The following is a 17,140-nucleotide window of genomic DNA, read 5'->3' as shown; positions in this document are numbered from 1 at the left end:
CTGGACGTCCACTGCCACTGCCACCAGCCCGGTGCAAGCACCACCACCCCTTCTCTGGAGAGTTGCCACTGCTTCTTCACAGGTCTCCCTCTATCTCCCTGACCACCCCACCCCGTCCCCACTGCAGTCTCACTCTCAACACAGAAGCAGCGTGGCTCGTTGAAAACCTAAGTCGGATCAAGCCAGTCTTCCACTCAAAGCTCTTGGTGTCTTCCCATTTCACACGTTCCTTACGATGTCCCCAACCCTAGTCTAGCTCTGACCTCATTCCTGTTACGTACCCACTGTTTACTCTTCTCCAGACACATGGGCGTCCGAATGCTCCAAACATGCCAGGCACACCCCACCCCAGGGCCTTTGCACAGGCTGTTCCCTCGAGCTGGAATGCTCTTTCCCAACCGTCTACGTGGCTCACGCCCTCACCCTCTTCAAGTCTTTGCTCCAGTGTTGAATTCTGGATAAGGGCTATCCTGACAACCTATTGAAACTGCAAAGGCGTTTCCCAGGTGGTCCTGTCCCCACCTCCAGCTCTTTATCCTTGTCTGCTTCTCATAGCTCTTCTCCTCCTCCTTCCTGGACGCCATTCACCCTCGTTTATCAGGCCCATCGCTCACGGTCATCCTCCTCCAGAAGGCAAGCCCCCCCTGCCCCCCGGCCCTGCTGTGTCCCCCCACCCCGCCGCCTGCCCCACAGCAGGGGCTCTGCCCGAAGCTGGGACAGGAAGAAAAGGGGAGCAGCCGCCAGCTTTGGTTTCCCTGCTCCTCGGAATGCCCTTCAGGGACAGGAAAGGCAGTTCCAGATCACAACCGAATTTCTAAAAATAGATGAAGAAAACATTGCTCCATAACAAAGGTGTGTTTTTGAGCCTGGTCCTCTGTGGGGGACACTGAAGGCGCAGGTAAGGAGAAGAGCCACACCCCTTGGCATCTCTGAGCACCCAAGCTGCTGCAGCTCACCTGCTCAGAGCACGTGCTTCCTCCCCGGGGCCTTCAGCACCCAGAGAACGGCACCACCCATCCCCTCCAGGACCACACGGGTGGGCGGGGGAGCTGGGCACTAGCCAGGGCTGCTGATCCGCTCTTCCTCAGGGCAAGGCTCGCCCAGTTCATTTATTTTTAGCTCTCCCTCCTAGCTAGAGGCAGGGAACCACCCGCACATTCTCACCTCCCTGCTCACTAGTATTCCTTTTCTCTGGAAACACCCGCAGAGCTGTAGGAGAGGACCATTCTCACATGGGGGGGGGGGTCAGCCTCACAGGCAGGACCCCAGGCTTCCTGCCTCCGCTACAGGAAGGGCAGGGAGGCCGACAGACACACGGGGGACTCCCCTGGTGCTCCAGTGGTTAAGAGTCTGGGCAGGAGGGAGAGCTGGCGGTGCCAATTTAAAATCTGGTGGTCAGGGGGACTTCCCTGGCTGTCCAGTGGTTAGGACTCTGTCCTTCCACTGCAGGGGGCACGGGTTCTCAGGGAGCTAAGATCTCGCATGCCTTGCAGCATGGTCCCCCCAAAAACACACACACACACACACACACACACACACACACACACACATGAAAAGGCAGCTGGGGGAGGGCATGGGGAGGTCCTGGGCAGAGCCTGGTGGGGCTCCTGGGAGCTTTCATCGGGGAGCCCGGAACCTTCCCAGGGCAACGGAAAAGAGGAGGTGAGAAGGGCAGCCCCGGCCCAGGCAGGAGACCAGCTAAAAAACTCTAAGTAGACAAAGAGGATCTCAGACCCACCGGTAAGCCCTGCCAGCATCTCTGTCAACGACTCCAAGCTGAGCCAGAAGAGGGCGGCAGGGAGGGGAGAGAATCAGGTGAATTCTGGAGTAAAAAGAGAACCCAAAGTGTGCATCCCACATACAGGGTGGCGATCACGTGTCAGCTGCGAGGAGCACCCTACACACTTGGGAATGACCGCTAAGCCAGCAGCACACCCGAAAGTCAAAAGTTGGGGACATTCTCGCCTACGATTACAGCCTTGAAAACTCAGAGCAAAACAGAAACACAGGCACCACACCAGCAGAATGAGCTTGGAAGTCTATCCCCAGAGCTTTCACGATGTTACTGCTCCAGCCCCGTTTCATCTTCCATCGTAATTACACTTCTCCCTCCTCCTAGGAGGGCAGGATCCATGCCTGAGCTCTCATTAGCATTCCCACCGACACACAGAGCTTTTGTGCATAGTAGATGCTCAATAAAAACACACTGAATGAATGGTTGAGCGGATCAACGGATGGGCTAACCTGAGGCTTTTTGGGGTAGCAGTTTGCTTGTGGCTAGGAGAAAGCCCATACTTTATATGTGCGGAACCAGTTGTCCAGAGCAAGGAACAATTTGGCCAGATCATCAGAGGGAACCATTCTTTCCTAGAATTTCTGGCCAGAAGTCTAGGAGACTTCAGAGCAGCCCAGCCTATTGATTTATGAATTCCTGACAGCCTGAAAAGTCTACCACTTATAATATTTTAATCATCAAGGAGAAAGAAGTGAGTTATTTGTATCGCTGATTGTGAAAGCCTGTGGCCTCCTCTCCCCAGGGGCACGCCAGTTCAATTCTTAGTTCATCTTTCATCCAAATTCCTCTCCAGGTTAAGCGACCGTGGTGATCTGTCCAGGAGGGGGCAATAGAGAGCTGCGGCCCAGAACACAGGCTGAGCCTACAGCCTCCTCGGCTTCACAGCAGGTCAGTCAGAGTTGGGCGAGTCTGGGGAGCCCCTTAACTTCGGTGAGCCCCCGTTTCCTCATCCACACACGGAGGATAACAGGACCCGCTCCCGACAGGGCTGCATAATTAGCAAACCAGTCAAGCCACGATGCTTATTAATTCAGTGCACGTCACGGCGCCTGAGGCACAGCAAAGCCTCCGTCACTCTGGTCGGTCACCAGTCCCGTCCCCTACGGCAGCCAAGCCCGACGCCAGGACACGGTGGCCACACAGAGCTCTGGGCCGGGGCCCCGCGGGGCACCTACCGCTCTGTTGATGTGCTTCCGGATGAGGAGGTAGATCACGGGCAGCGTGACGTAGGCGAGCATCTCCCACAGCTTCCCGGTCAGCAGCATCCAGAGCACGCGGTCCTCCGCCTCCAGGTCGATCCAGCACCAGCCCACGGACACGTCCGAGGCGTCGTAGCCGATCTTCCTTAGAGTGACAGCCGCCACGGTGATGACCAGCGGAATCCCCCAGCTGAGGAACAAGGAGCAGACAGGGGGCGGTGAGGTCAGACCCGGCTCCCGGCAAAGCCAGCGAGGGCGAAGGGACCGGGATGCCGTGTCAGCAGGAAGGACGGTGCTCTCCCAAGCGTGCAGCAGACAGTGTTCCCGGAGAAAGGAGGGGCGGGCGTCCTCAAACCCCCCCACCCAGCCCTGCTCTGCCCAAGCCCTGCCAAGCCCGGGGTGCCCTGGCCTCCCTCCCAAGCCCTTGGAGGCCGGGTTCTATTTCAGAATTGCCAGGCTCCTCGGAGACGGGCGCTGGGACGCCGTGGCATGGGGACGGCCGGCTCCTTCCCGCACCGAGGGGCCTGTTTACTGGCCTGCAGACACCAGCCCACGCGGACAAGCCTCACCCACCACCCCGCCGACAGGCCCCCCGGCCAGCCTGGGCCCAGGGGTGCACACACTGGTGGCCCGGGGTTGTCTGGGTCCCGTGCACCCACAGCAGGAACCAGAAGAGGGGCCCCGGGCTCCGGGCGGACACGTCTCCTCGGTCCTGAGCCCTCCTTGCTCTACGGGAAGGGGTGGGCACTGGCAAGGGTCCAAGGGGCCCACTAAAGCCCAGACCCTGGGGCGGGGGCCCCCTCTCAGCGCAGTGCTGGGCTGACTTTTCTAGAGTTTGCTGCAATGGCGACACAGCTGGGATTAGGGCTGAGCCCCAAGGCCCCTCCCCAGTGGTCCCCGCACGAGTCTCCTCGCCAAGCCTTTTAAATCAGTCAGGGGGACACACAGAAGCTATGTGGCGGCCCGGCAGGGTGGTTAAGAGCTTGGACTGCGATGCAGCAGGCTGGGTCCGAGTCTCGGCCCTGCCCCACGTGGCTGCAACACATCCGTGTTTTTCTCCACAGAGTGGGGATGATCACGGTGCCTGGAGCAGAGCATCGTTGCTGGTTGTCACAAGAATAAACTCATCAGCGTTACATCCAGCATGCGGGACAGGGTGAGCGTGTCCGCATTTACGACCAATGTTGTCAGTGAGGCTTGTCCCCAGGTCCCAGGATCCGGGCCTGCGGTGTAGCCACCAGGGATGATGAGGCCTGCGCGGTCTCTGCCCCCAGGAGGACACACGGGCCTACGTGGTAGGTCAGCTGCCCAGAGAATAAGCAGTAAGTAAATAGGACAGTGTCATCAGGAAAACGTTTAGTTCAGAAACTGGTTCTGTCTTAAGGGCTCTGTGTAAGGAATATCGGCTCTTTCTGAAAGAAGGTCGTAGAACAATGATGAGGCCACAGTTGCACTTAGTCTGTTACCAAAACGAGGCTACAAGGGCTGTGATTTTATAAGGGTCTCCAAATGCCGCAGGGCCGGGGACGAGGCAGGGCAGGGATGGCGAGGAAAGGGAGAAAGTCCGCTTCCTGGGCCCAGGAAAGACTTGGTACCTCCTCCCCTCACTGGCCTCTGCAGGAGGGACCAGAGCCTGGGGCGGGCCACTGGGTGCCACCCTCAGCTCTGCTGCCCCGACAGCCCAGCAGAGGCAGAAGCAGCACATCCTCCTTGAAGTCACAAGAGCACGGAAGGGGCCAAAACCCCATAGAAATTAAAGGATGGTGGGGACTTGCCTGGTGGCACAGGGGTTAAGAATCCGCCTGCCAATGCAGCGGACACGGGTTCAAGCCCTGCTCCGGGAAGATCCCACATGCCACGGAGCAACTAAGCCTGTGCGCCACAACTACTGAGCCTGCGCTCTAGAGCCCGCGAGCCAGAACTACTGAGCCCATGTGCCGCAACTACTGAAGCCCTGTGCCTAGAGCCTGTGCTCTGCAACGAGAAGCCACCACAGCGAGAAGCCCGTGCGCCGCAACGAAGAGTAGCCCCTGCTCGCCGCAACTAGAGAAAGCCCGTGCGCAGCAAAGAAGACCAAATGCAGCCAAAAATAAATACATAAAATAAATAAATTTATTAAAAAAACAAGGATTATGAGAAAGGTACCAAGTTACACTTCAAATGGATGGAGTGTGTCTATTTTAAATGTTTGTGCTATGCAAAGTTATTGATCTGGTGAGTTAATAGATATTAGTATCAAACCAAACTCACGCCATCCTGGGATTTTAGGACAACACATGTCAGCTATGAGCTCCACGAGGTGAGGGCCATGTGGATTCACTGCTCTATCTTGGCATCTACACCAGTGCCTGGCACACGACAGGGGCAAAACTAGGACCTGCTGAATGAATGAATGAACGAATGAATGAACTGAATGAATGAGTGAACAAATGAAGTTTGAACCAAGTGACTGAGACAGCTTTTCCCAATTTACTCTTTCAATATTCACTGCAAGGACTTTACTGAAAGGAGGTGAAAGGCTTTTAAAGGGCTGAACCGGAAATCCTGAAGTTAGAGATGGGAGAGCAGTGCTTAGGGACCAACACCCGGCAGGACTGGAGCGGAGGATTCCCACCCCAGCGGGATGGGAGAGCACAGGCTTGGTGGGAGGAAGCAGCTTCTTTCCCTCCTCAGCATCCCTACGGCCCCTGGGGACCAGGGCCCCTGGTGACAGCCCCACATTTCACAACTTTAGGTTTGTTGTACAAAAGCTACCCAGTGACGTATTTCCTCTGTGTTACTGGGCTGTGCCTGGAGCTGAATCTGTGATGGAAAATTGCTAGAGGGAAGACCAAATAGACGGCTTTGAAAGGGCTGAGCACGTGGGTTGATCAATCAGAGCTGCTGTTTGAACTCAAGCACAGACAGCAGCTCTGCTGAGGCCAGAAGCTGCCTGGGGAGGTACCTGAGTGGAGGTGGAAGAAAAGGTGACCTCAGAGAGCAGTGGGAATGGAGTGGGAGGGATGGTCTAATAACCCCGCCAGGCAGGCTCCACCAGACTCGTAATTTACAGGTACGGACCATGGTGTGCTGGTGATGTTTTAACATCAGAAAGACATCTACACACGCGTGTGTGTGTGCGTGCGTGTGTGTGTGTGTACGTACACAAACATAAACTGATTATGAATTTTACTGATCTAAAGGACGCGGGGCACACAATTTGTAAATAAGAATAAAATACACAATACTCCTTATCGTACATTCCACATAGCCAACTGATTCTCACAGGAGGCTTCCGTTGAGTTTTGCAGAACTCTGGTATCTGCAGCCAACCTGCGGTCGCGGTCAGCCAATGAGAGTAGTTCCGTGATGAGAAGGTGGCTGACCTTTTCATTTTCCTTAATGACTAAGATGGAAGTGAAATGAGGAAGACCTGGGGGAACAGACGAGAGCTGGGACTTCACTGGGTCGACTTGACATGAGCAACCTCTCTGTGGATCAGGTAATACTTTTCCAACACTGGAAGAATGTTTCTTCTTTTTTCCTGCTCTGGGACATGGCCCCTTCTCATCACCTCCCCCTGAAATATGCGGCTTCCCACCTGTCCCGACGTGGCTGCCGCCAGGGCTTAAGTACAGAGACAAGAAACACTTTTGCATTTAATCTTTACTACTAACACTTTCTCTATCACTTTCTTAAATCTAGAACAGGGGTCCAGCAAACTAGGGCCCTCAGACCAAATCCGGCCCAATCTGTTATTTATTTATTTATTTTATTTTTTAAATTGGAGTATAGTTGATTTAAAACGTTGTGTTAGTTTCAGGTGTACAGCAAAGTGAATCAGTTATACATATACATATATCCACTCTTTTTAAGGTTCTTTTCCCATATAGGTCATTACAGAGTACTGAGTAGAGTTCCCTGTGCTCTACAGTGGGTTCTTATTAGTTATCGGTCTTATATACAGCCATGCATATGTGTCCATCCCAAGCTCCTGATTCAGTCTGTTTTTTAAAATAAAGTTTTACTGCATACAGCCACACTCACTGGTTGTACATCATCCATGGCTTCTTCCAAGCTGCCAGAGCTGAGCTGAGCAGTGGCATCGGAGGTCGCATGGCCCACAGATCTGAAAATACTATCTGGTCCTATACAGGACAAGTCTGCTGACGTCTGCTCTACAAATCAACAGAAGTATAATTAGGGGACTTCCATGGTGGCACAGTGGTTAAGAATCCGCCTGTCAATGCGGGGGACACAGGTTTGAGCCCTGGTCCGGGAAGATCCCACATGCCACGGAGCAACTAAGCCCGTGCACCAAAGCTACTGAGCCTGCGCTCTAGAGCTCACGAGCCACAACTACTGCCCGCGCACCTAGAGCCCATGCTCCCCAACAAGAGAAGCCACCGCAGTGAGAAGCCTGCGCACCACAACGAAGAATAGCACCCGCTTACCGCAACTAGAGAAAGCCCAAGCGCAGGAACGAAGACCCAGCACAGCCATAAATAAATAAATAAATAAAATAATTTTTTTAAAAAGTATAATTAGGACCTAAGGAGTTTTGAGTATGTTACTTTTGTTTTTAATGCAATTTATTTAATTGTAAGTTTATATAATTTAATTTTTAACGATGTTCTATCTAACAATCAGCCCACAAAACGCCCTGAAATTTAACAATCGGGTCCCACAAGCCAGCTCCAGGCCACCACCGGACAGAGGATGAAAAGGATAGGGGGCTGAAGCTGCCCCGCCCCAGGTTCTCACCTATAGAGCCAGGAGAAAATCTCTTTGGCAACCTCAATACGCCAAGCTGTTCTCTGGCCAAGTGGCCACCCTGAGTTTTAGGTGGTGTCCAACTCTGGGAGGAACTCTACAGAGACATGTGTGACCTAATTCTCACTTTCCAGAAACGTCTACTGCTAATTTCTGACATGCACCACCTAACAGTTTTTTATCCCTCCAAAAAAATAAAAAGCAGCCCTCAATCAACAAACAAACAAAATCAGAACAAGTAAGATACAGCTTAACAACAGCACATGAGAAACAGACCAAGGGCTGTAGCTGACTGGGACCCAGAAGGTGTTTGGTCGGAGGGGTTGCCCTGATGCCCAGACATGGGTGATGGAGAATGGCCAGCAAACTGTCCTGCCTCCGTGTGGACACCTGGGACCCACATTCTAAACCTGAGACTGTGAAGCTGTCACCAGAGCGGGCATGTGAGGGCGTGCTGGGCCTGGAGCTGGGCCTCGAGTACTGGAAGACTCTTGGGGACGTCCTGCTAGCAGAGCAGACTCAGGCGGCTGAAGGAAAGGACAGGCATCCTGCTCAGTCCCAAAGCCAAGGGCTAAACCGGCAGCGTCCCCCATCAGGGGAAGGAAGCCATGTGACCACGTGCAGGGGATGCTACGAAAGGCACTGAGGAGGGACATGGTTAAAGCAGGTGACCAATGAGGCTCCTTCTCTCCAAACCTGTGATGCAGGCAGAGAAGAAGCATGGCTGGGGCCACCTAGATGGAGGGGGCCTGCAGACCACTCTCTGAGCAGAATCCCCCACTTGGAGGGGCACCAAGAGCTGCTCCCAGAGGGGCCCAGGCCCCAGCTCTCACGTGTGTTTGTGTGGAAACCGAGGCCAGACTCCAAGTTGGCTTCCTCCCCCTTCGGAGGCAGTTACAGGCTGAGTATGTCCCCTCCTGCCCCCAAATTCCTGTGTTGAAGTCCTAACCCCCAGTACGTTGGGACGTGACGTATCTGGAGACAGGGTCTTTAAAGAGGTGATTAGGTTAAAATGAGGTCACTGGGTGGGTCCTAATCCAATAGGACAGGTGTCCTTGTAAGAAGAGGAGATTAGGATGCAGGCACTCACTGAGGGATGACCGTGTGAGGACACAGGGTGCAGATGGCCGTCTGCAAGCCAAGGAGAGAGGCCTCAGCGGAAACCAACCCTGCCTACACTTGGATCTCCAACTTCCAGCCTCCAGGACCGGGAGAGAAGGGATGTCTGTTGTTTAAGCACCCCACCCAGTCTGCAGGCTTTGTCAGGGCTGCCACAGCAGATGAGGGCAGGTGCTCTCTACCAACTCTGGGGGAGAGACATGCCAGGGCAGGGGACGGCAGCCCAGCTCTGGGACACCCCCTGACACCCAGACCAGCAGAGCTGGGGGCCCTCAGCAGGCTTAGGGGAGGGGTAAACTGACAAACGCCCTGCAGACTGGTCATGAGCTTGGCTTTTGGAACTCGACATTCACTTTGTTCTTCAGTCGCCCCATGAGAAGTTGAAGCACCGCGGGATCAGGCGGTCGGTGAGCAGGCCGCGTCCCACACCTGGATTCCGTGGCATTTGTCAGACGACCACGAGAGGCGGCCGGTGCCCCTGAGAGCAAGGCTCTGGCTTTCCTTCAGAGTTCCCGGCCTGCCCAGCTGGGGATCTTCTGAAACAACCTGTCCCACCAGTCAGGGAGGGGGACACCTGTGGTGACAGAGCCGCTTTCACAGTCAGGGCTGGGAACACCCTTCCCCCTCCGCACCAAGGGCTCAAGGTCTGCTCAATCCACCGCTGGATTCCTGCACGCCCCCCTCCCCCCAAACCTCACCCTTACTACAGATCTCTGGTGTGGGGTGGCACCTGATGGGAAGGCCACAAGAGGGTCTTCTCCCCCCAACAGCAGAGCCTGGTCCATGTGCCTGTGGCCTATGGAAGGCCTTGAATGTGACCATGACCCCAAGATGCTCTGAGAACGAAACTATCCGGCAACCATGTGCCAGTTTTGAAAGCTCTTGGGAGCAGGACAGAGCCGGGCCCGGGCCGGAGGGATGCAGCTGCAGGGGGCACAGCCTGGTGCAAGGAATCCAGGCCCGAGGAGGCCGCCTGGAGGTTTCTGCCCCAGCAATGGGCTCTTATTGTTATGGGTGGGGCAGGGGGCAGGACGTGGGAGTTCAGGGTGTCAGCCACCGGCCAGGCCACCGCGAGGTCGGTCGCTCGGTAGCCCTGGCCGCAGAGGTGGGGAAAGGCGTCCAAGGGAACTTCTAAACACTCAGCCCCTGGCACGGGCCTCTGCAGCCCTGGCTCTGTGGGTGCCAAGGAGCACTGTGCAGCACTCAGGGACGCTCTCCTGCCCACCTGGGCCCGGGGTAGACTCTGACTCTGCCCTGGCAGGGTCAAGGGGCAGCCTCTGGTGCCACAGCGGGTGTCCCACGGACACGCAAATGCAGCGCAGAGACCTCACTGCAGCAGGGCCCTCAGCAAACAAAGCCGGTTTAGCTCTTGTCATTTTGGGGAGCACTGTCTGACGTGGGGTGCTGTTCACACAACCACTGGGTTCCCCCCCATTCAGACACTGCCCACTTGGGGCCTTGTCACTGGGCCCCGCTGTGAGTGAGCCAGTGTCTGATTAGAGAGCTTGCAGGCTCTCCCCTTCGGGGCCCACGGGTCCCCTTTTCTCTGCGCTGGAACGTCCCAATCCCCACAGCAGGGGTTTTCATGGTGAACTTGGGATGCCATAGACTTCTCTCTTCCTCCAGAGCCTCCAGCAAATGCCAGAGGGTGGGTGGGCACGTGGACCAGGGGTCATGCCCACACCTATCCCCACTTCAGTGGGGCCAGAAGAAACCCAAAGGCTGCTCGAGGCTGCCAGCTCGGCCTGGGCTCCCCTTCTGACGCGGCGAGACGAGGCGCCCCAGCCTGACCTCCCCCCGCAATCACAGGACACACCTGGCCCAGCGGTGAGGGGACAGTCCATGACCCTGCCGTACTGGTTCAGAAGGAGCCCACCACCTTGCAGGGGAAGAGGGGCTGAAGACTGCTTTTGATAGGCAGGTCACCTTCTGCAGGGAGACAGAGACGGTTTGGTGCTTATATTATCTGAAAGGAAATGACCCCGCCCATAGCTGCCGCAGGCTAAGCTGTCCAGCCCTTTCTTAGGTGAGAACTGCAAACACACGGTCACAGATGCTTATCCACATGCATGTAAGATGTGGGTACAGACTTAGAAAACAAACTTGTGGTTACCAAAGGGGAAAGGGGGGTGGACAAATTAGGAGTCTGGGATTAACATAAACACACACACTATATAAAAGAGAGAAACAACAAGGACCTACTGTATAGCACAGGGAACTATACTCAATATTTTGTAATAATCTATAAGGGAAAAGAATCTGAAAAACAATATAAATATATAACGGAATCACTGTGCTCTTCACCTGGAACTAACACGACATTGTAAATCAACTATACTGCAGTCCATCACTAAAACATGTGGTGTCGGGACCGCGCCGCCTCCACAGCTAAGACACAGTAGAAAGGGGCTTATCGCAGGGCTTTCCCTGAACACAGAATATTCTCACACTTTAAAAATGCGGCAACATCCGGAAGAGTCACTGCAGAATGCTGTCGGAATCAGGGGATGGGAAACCCTTGGGTGAGACTTCGAGGAGTTCCAGGAGGTGAACGGGCAGATAACACCTTGACCAAGCAATCAAAGTGAACATCACCGGGAACGGAACAAATCCAAGTCGCCAGCCACCACCAGGTAGGAAGCGAGAACAGGTTTCTGTGAGATTCCAGCCCAAGGTGCAGATCCTGAATCCACTCCCGAGGAAGCATCAGGCAACCCAGGTGAGGGAGGACGTCCTACACAATAACGGGCCTGTACTCTTCAAAAAGACCAGTCGTGAAACACCAAGGAAGACGGAAACACTGCTCCCGACTGAAGGAGGATAAAGAGACATGAAAACCAAGTCCCTTTGCTATCGGCGACCTTATTAGACAACTGGCAAAACCTCAACAGATCCACAATCAGATTTTGTTTCTTACCAGACACACACACATATTTCTTTTTTAGTTGCTTTGCCTTTTTCCTTCTTCACATAACACAATCAGATATTGGCACTGCTCCACGTTACTCTCTGCTTTGGGGAGGTGTACGTGGTCACGCAAGAGACTGTCCTTGTCTTTTGGAAACAAATGCACACTGAAGGATTTAGGAGTTGGGGGCATCAGGTCTGTCACTTACTTTTTTTTTTTTTTAATTTTATTTTTGGCTGTGTTGGGTCTTCGTTGCTGCACACGGGCTTTCTCTAGTTGTGGCGAGCGGGGGCTACTCTTTGTTGCGGTGCGCGGGCTTCTCATTGCAGTGGCTTCTCTTGTTGCGGAGCACAGGCTCTAGGCGTGCGGGCTTCAGGAGTTGCAGCACATGGGCTCAGTAGTTGTGGCTCACGGACTCTATAGAGTGCAGGCTCAGTAGTTGTGGCGCACGGGCTTAGTTGCTTCCCGGACCAGGGATCGAACTGTGTCTCCTGCATTGGCAGGTGGTTTCTTAACCACTGCACCACCAGGGATGTCCCTGTAACTTATTCTTACATGGTTCCAGGAAAAAAATAATTGGAGAGGATAAGTAAAGCTAACATGGTAAAGTGTTAATGATGGGGGGAATCTGGAAAGTTAAAAATAAACGATTGTTGAATTATCTCTCAGTTTAAAAAATTATTATCAAGGCCAAGAGACAAGATGGAATCCTAAAAGGGGAGCTGACCTTGAAGTTCTAACCCTGAGCCTCCTGCTAACAGCTCTGTGGGCTTGGGAAAGTCTCATCAGCTGTGGCTGGAGGGTGATCATCTCTGGGTGAGTCCCCTGGGTTATGGAGGATCAAAGCCTGATCCTTGCAAGACCTCAGGAGCCTGATGCAGCTTGTGATGCCAGGCAATTTCTCTGAGGATAAAGTCTAAGCTGCCCTCCTTCCCCAATGAGATAAAAGTCTTTCTGTAAAGGAAACTATGTCAGGCATTATGATGGGGTCCCAGGGGCCAGGCAGGCGCTTTGTGGGAACTTGCCTGCGACTCTCTCCAGCCTCCTGCGGTGCATGGCTGCATTTCGTTTTATAGATGGCTTTTCCCACTTAACGTTGTATCATACCGTTTAAAAAATATATGACTTATAGAGTTCATGGCCAGTATCTACTGGCAGCATAACACTTCTGGGTGGGGTGTAGTCTATAACTTACTGAGCCCTGACTTTTTGAACACTTAGGTTGCTTTCAAATTCTCATCACTGTGCTGGCTAACAATGCCACGCAAACTCCTTTGTACGTCCAACTTTGCATGTAATTTGGTTTATCTCCTTAGACTAGATGCCTACAAATAGGATTGCTGGGACCAAGGGGTATGAACCAAATATTTTCTACGTGGATTATTCCCACTTACATGGCCAATAATAATGTAGTAAAACGCCAGTTTCCTCTGCATTTATCACATTAGTATCCTGCCTTACTATTTTTTTCCTCTGATTTAATGAGAAAATGGTACCTCACTGTTGTATTGTTTTGAGTATTCATGCTTTTACTATTTCGTCAGAATGTCCTTTGTCCGTTTCTCAAGATATTTGTCAGTTTTTTTTTTTTTAAATCAACTCATAAGAACAGAGAGAGCAACCCTTTGTGTTGTCATATTTTAAAATATTTTCCGGGGGACTTCCCTGGTGGTCCAGTGGTTAAGAATCCGCCTTCCAATGCAGGGGATGCGGGTTTGATCCCTGGTCAGGGAACTAAGATCCCACATGCCGTGGGGCAACTAAGCCCATGTGCCGCAACTACTGAGCCCACGAGCCACAACGACTGAGCCCGCGTGCCACTAGAAAACCTGCGTACCACAGCTAAGACCCGACACAGCCAAAAATAGATAAATATTAAAAAATAAATAAATAAAAATAAAATATTTCCCAAGACTGGAAGGTTTGAAGAAGAGGACTGATTTGCAGTCATTTGAAATGGTTAGCGAGTGGGTGCCTGGGCTTCCAGAGGCTGAAGATGAGATTTCCCATGCCAAGAGGTCCTTCAGCAGCAACAAACTCATCCCCCAAAGAAAGACACTGAAGGGTCCTTAGCAATACAGTCTGGGAGGACCTAGGTCAATACATGAACCTGTTGGACAGGTCTTACCAAGTCTCACACCAGCAACATGAGTGCTGACTTCTGACAGGGAATAAACTGTCAAAGTCCCTTTCTAGCTTGGATACAAGTAATTTTCTTTCTTTCTTCTTTTTTTTTCTTTTAAGAAGCAGGTGGATCACATTCAACAGACAAGACGAACAATTAGCTTCCCTTTTATGGCCAGAGAAGGACACATGGGCTTTCTTAGGAGGCCTTCCCTAAGCATCACAGAAAACATCCCTAGAAGTGAAAAGAAAGGTTTCTTAGGAAATGTCTTTTCTATAGGAGCTGCACCAGGTTCTCTTTATCACTTGAAAAATACGTTGTATTCAGTATTTTTCAAAAGAGGGGGAAAAAGACAAGAGAATCTTGCAAAGAAAGTCTTGGGCTCCTTTTCAAGTACACATGAGCTCCACGCTGCCCACAGCCAACCAGCCTGCCAAGGACGGGGTCTCCGAAATGGTTGGTGGGATCAGGTTGTATGCGGGAGGGGGGGAGGCAGCCCCGCTCTCTGTGGGTCTCTGCAGCACCTGAGGCACATCTGAATGGCTTGCTACAAACATTTTGACTTGAACAGCCGAGAAGCAGGCCGTTTAGTTTCCCAGGGACCAGCTGGCCTCCATCCAACAGCTCTGAGACCTGGAGGTCAAGTGACTATTGCAGGCTTGTGACCTCACTGCTGTGACACCCAGGTGACCTGTCTCTACCAAAGTGCTGACTATCTTCAGTCCCTTGGAAAGAACTCAAGTATTTAACAGAGAGGACCTATAATTAGGGCAGCATTTGGTACTCTTATCTGGAGGAAGGAGAAGAGGAAAGAAGCTCTATAAAATTCCTGCCTTGGGTTCACCAGAGGACACCACCAGATGTTTGAATCTTGAAATTACACCAGGAAGGGGCCAACCTTCTTCCATAGATGAGGGTTACTTGGATGAGACCCTTCAATGCCAGGGCAGGACAAGGCCTCGGTTTTCTCTACTCTCAGAGACTCCAGGCCGCTGGCTGCCCTCTTCCAGACCAGCCTCTGCCTCTGACCTCAATTTCAGAGTTGCTGAACTCTGGAAAGAAAGTAAGATCATCTAGAACAGAGATAACAAGAGATTGGGGCCTGCGGTTTAGAGATGAGCAAAGATAAACAAGACTGTCCTTCCTAAATTTTACAGCGGAAGCACTGCATCTGGCAGAGGGCTGGGTGGACGGCAGCCTGAGAGTGGCTGAATGCACCACACCTAACTCATCTCCCAGCCTGACCAGCTGCTTCCCCCGATCCCCATGGTCAGCAGAGATGGCAGGAACGCACTGAAGCAGGAGGCCAAGGGCCCAGAGTGGCCTCGCCAGCTCTCCAGGTGCTTCCAAGTTACCAGGGCCACGCTCTGAGGGCGAGCTCTGGCCCCTCGCACCTTCCAGGGGCTGCGCTGAGGCGCCCACCTCACTGGGAGGCTATGGCGGGGGCCGCTTCAAAGGGGCGCCCCCTGCGGCGATGTTCAGGACAAGTTCATCTCCCAGGCAAGCCTAGCATCATTCTGCTGGCCCAGGGCTGTCCCGGGACAGGAGCAGACACTGCCCGCTGGGCGCCTGGCCAGGGGTCCAATCAAGACGCAGGGCCCAGAGGGTGGCCAGGGCCACAGGGTCAGCAGACAGGATCCAGGCAGGGGTCACTGGACCCGAGGGAAAGCAGCGTCGCCGCCACCCACCTGACGACGTGGAAAGCCCAAAGCAGGCGGCCGTCTCCGGGGCCGCGCGAGGTGCGGACGATGCTAAGATACAGGTAGAGGGCGATGGCCACCGTCCAGAAGAAGGAGCTGGTGTTGGCGAAGGTGGAGAGCGCGCCCTGCAGCACGCAGTCCCACGAGGGGCCCTCGAAGTCCTGCAGCACCCCGTAGAAGTAGGAGGCGGCCGACAGCAGGTCGGCCAGCGACAGGAAGAGCAGCAGGCGCCGCGCCCGGCTGCGCAGGTCGGGCCACAGGGCGTGCGTGGCCACCAGCAGGCCCGAGCCTAGCGCGGAGAGCGCGCACGATAGCAGCACCACGGCGCGCTCCGACGGCACCAGCTCTGTGGGAGGCGCGGGAGGTGGCATGGTCAGGAGCGGAGCGGGCCGGGGCCGGGTCGCCGCCGCCGCCGCCGCCGTCTGGGCACAAACCAACGAGCCGCTCACATCCCGGTGCCCGCCCCGCCCGCGTCTCGGCCCCTCCCGGGCCCTCCAGGTCCGCCGCCCAACCGCCCAGCGGCCACGCCACGCCCCTATTCCTAGGCCACGCCCACCCCTCCCGCCACGCCCCCGCGCCCTCCACGCTCCACCCCGCGGCGCCCACGTCCGGACCCCGGCCGCGCCCCGCCCCCGCGCCCCACCCTCGCCCTCACACCACGCCCCTGCGTCCTCCACGCTCCACCCCGTGGCCCTCACGTCCCGACTTCAGACCCGCGGCTGGCCCCGGAGCCTTTCCCGCGAGCCCCACCCACGCCCCGTTGCCGCGTCCCTGTGCCCGCGTCCCTAGGCGCTCCCCGCAACCTCCGGCCCCATCCCCAAGTCCCCGCCCCTGACCTCCCACCACACCCCTGGCACCCACGCTCCACCCTGCAGTCCCCACGTCGTCTGCAGCGCCGCATTCCTCCCCCCCACCCCCCACCCCCCGCGCATCCTCCAGAGGCCCCTGCTCTTGCCAGCCGACTAGGACGTTCAGTCCTGGGGAGGGATGCACTGACAGTTTGGGCTAATATTACCTTCTTTCTTTACGGCCAGCATGTGTGCGGGGGGTGGGGGGGGGTATCTTGTGGGGGTGGAGGCAGCCTTTCCACTGGTAGCAACAGCAGCTGTCAAAGTGATCCTCGTTCCTTAAGCAGCCACACCGGAGGTGTTCGCTGGTTAGGGTGGCGGTGGTTACTTCCTGAACGGAGTGTTTCCAACTTTTCTTACAATGAGCACGCTATTTTTTAGAATAAAGCTTATTGTGTGAAATTGTTTTAAAGAAATTGAAACATTAATTCCCAATTTTACTGGGTTTTCTTTTTTGAAAATTTCATTTTTAAAAATTTGGATTACCATTCACGTGCCGTAAAATTGGCCCTTTTAAATGTACAATCAGTTATTTATAGCATATACACAAGTTTGTGCAACCATCCTCATTATCTAATTCCATAACATTTTTATTGCCTCAAAAAGAAACACAGTCGTGTCAAAAAAGAGGTAACAGGTCCCAAGTGGTGTCGCTTGTGCTACGCGTCACCAAACCAAGACTTTAACCTAACTG

At 54.1% G+C, this 17,140-nt stretch overlaps 1 protein-coding gene across 1 annotated transcript in view; it reads right to left on the bottom strand.

Annotated features, from left to right (window-relative positions):
* SLC2A5 (solute carrier family 2 member 5) overlaps positions 1-16,752 on the bottom strand; it is a 61,420-nt gene extending 44,668 nt beyond the window's left edge. Inside the window, exons 1-3 of the mRNA XM_027110291.1 lie at positions 16,614-16,752; positions 15,587-15,944; positions 2,971-3,184 (exon numbers count right to left, since the gene is read on the bottom strand). Of these exons, the coding sequence (XP_026966092.1) occupies positions 2,971-3,184; positions 15,587-15,944; positions 16,614-16,635 (594 nt within the window). The 5' untranslated portion in view covers positions 16,636-16,752. The remainder of the gene's footprint in view (positions 1-2,970; positions 3,185-15,586; positions 15,945-16,613) is intronic.
* Positions 16,753-17,140: the final 388 nt, after the last annotated feature.

Source organism: Aethalodelphis obliquidens, unplaced genomic scaffold (assembly GCF_003676395.1).
Source record: "Aethalodelphis obliquidens isolate GAN/ISIS:26980383/991018 unplaced genomic scaffold, ASM367639v1 scaffold9, whole genome shotgun sequence".
Lineage (NCBI taxonomy): Eukaryota > Metazoa > Chordata > Mammalia > Artiodactyla > Delphinidae > Aethalodelphis > Aethalodelphis obliquidens.
Note: the sequence above shows the minus strand (reverse complement) of the source record. Positions and strands in the feature narration are given on the sequence as shown.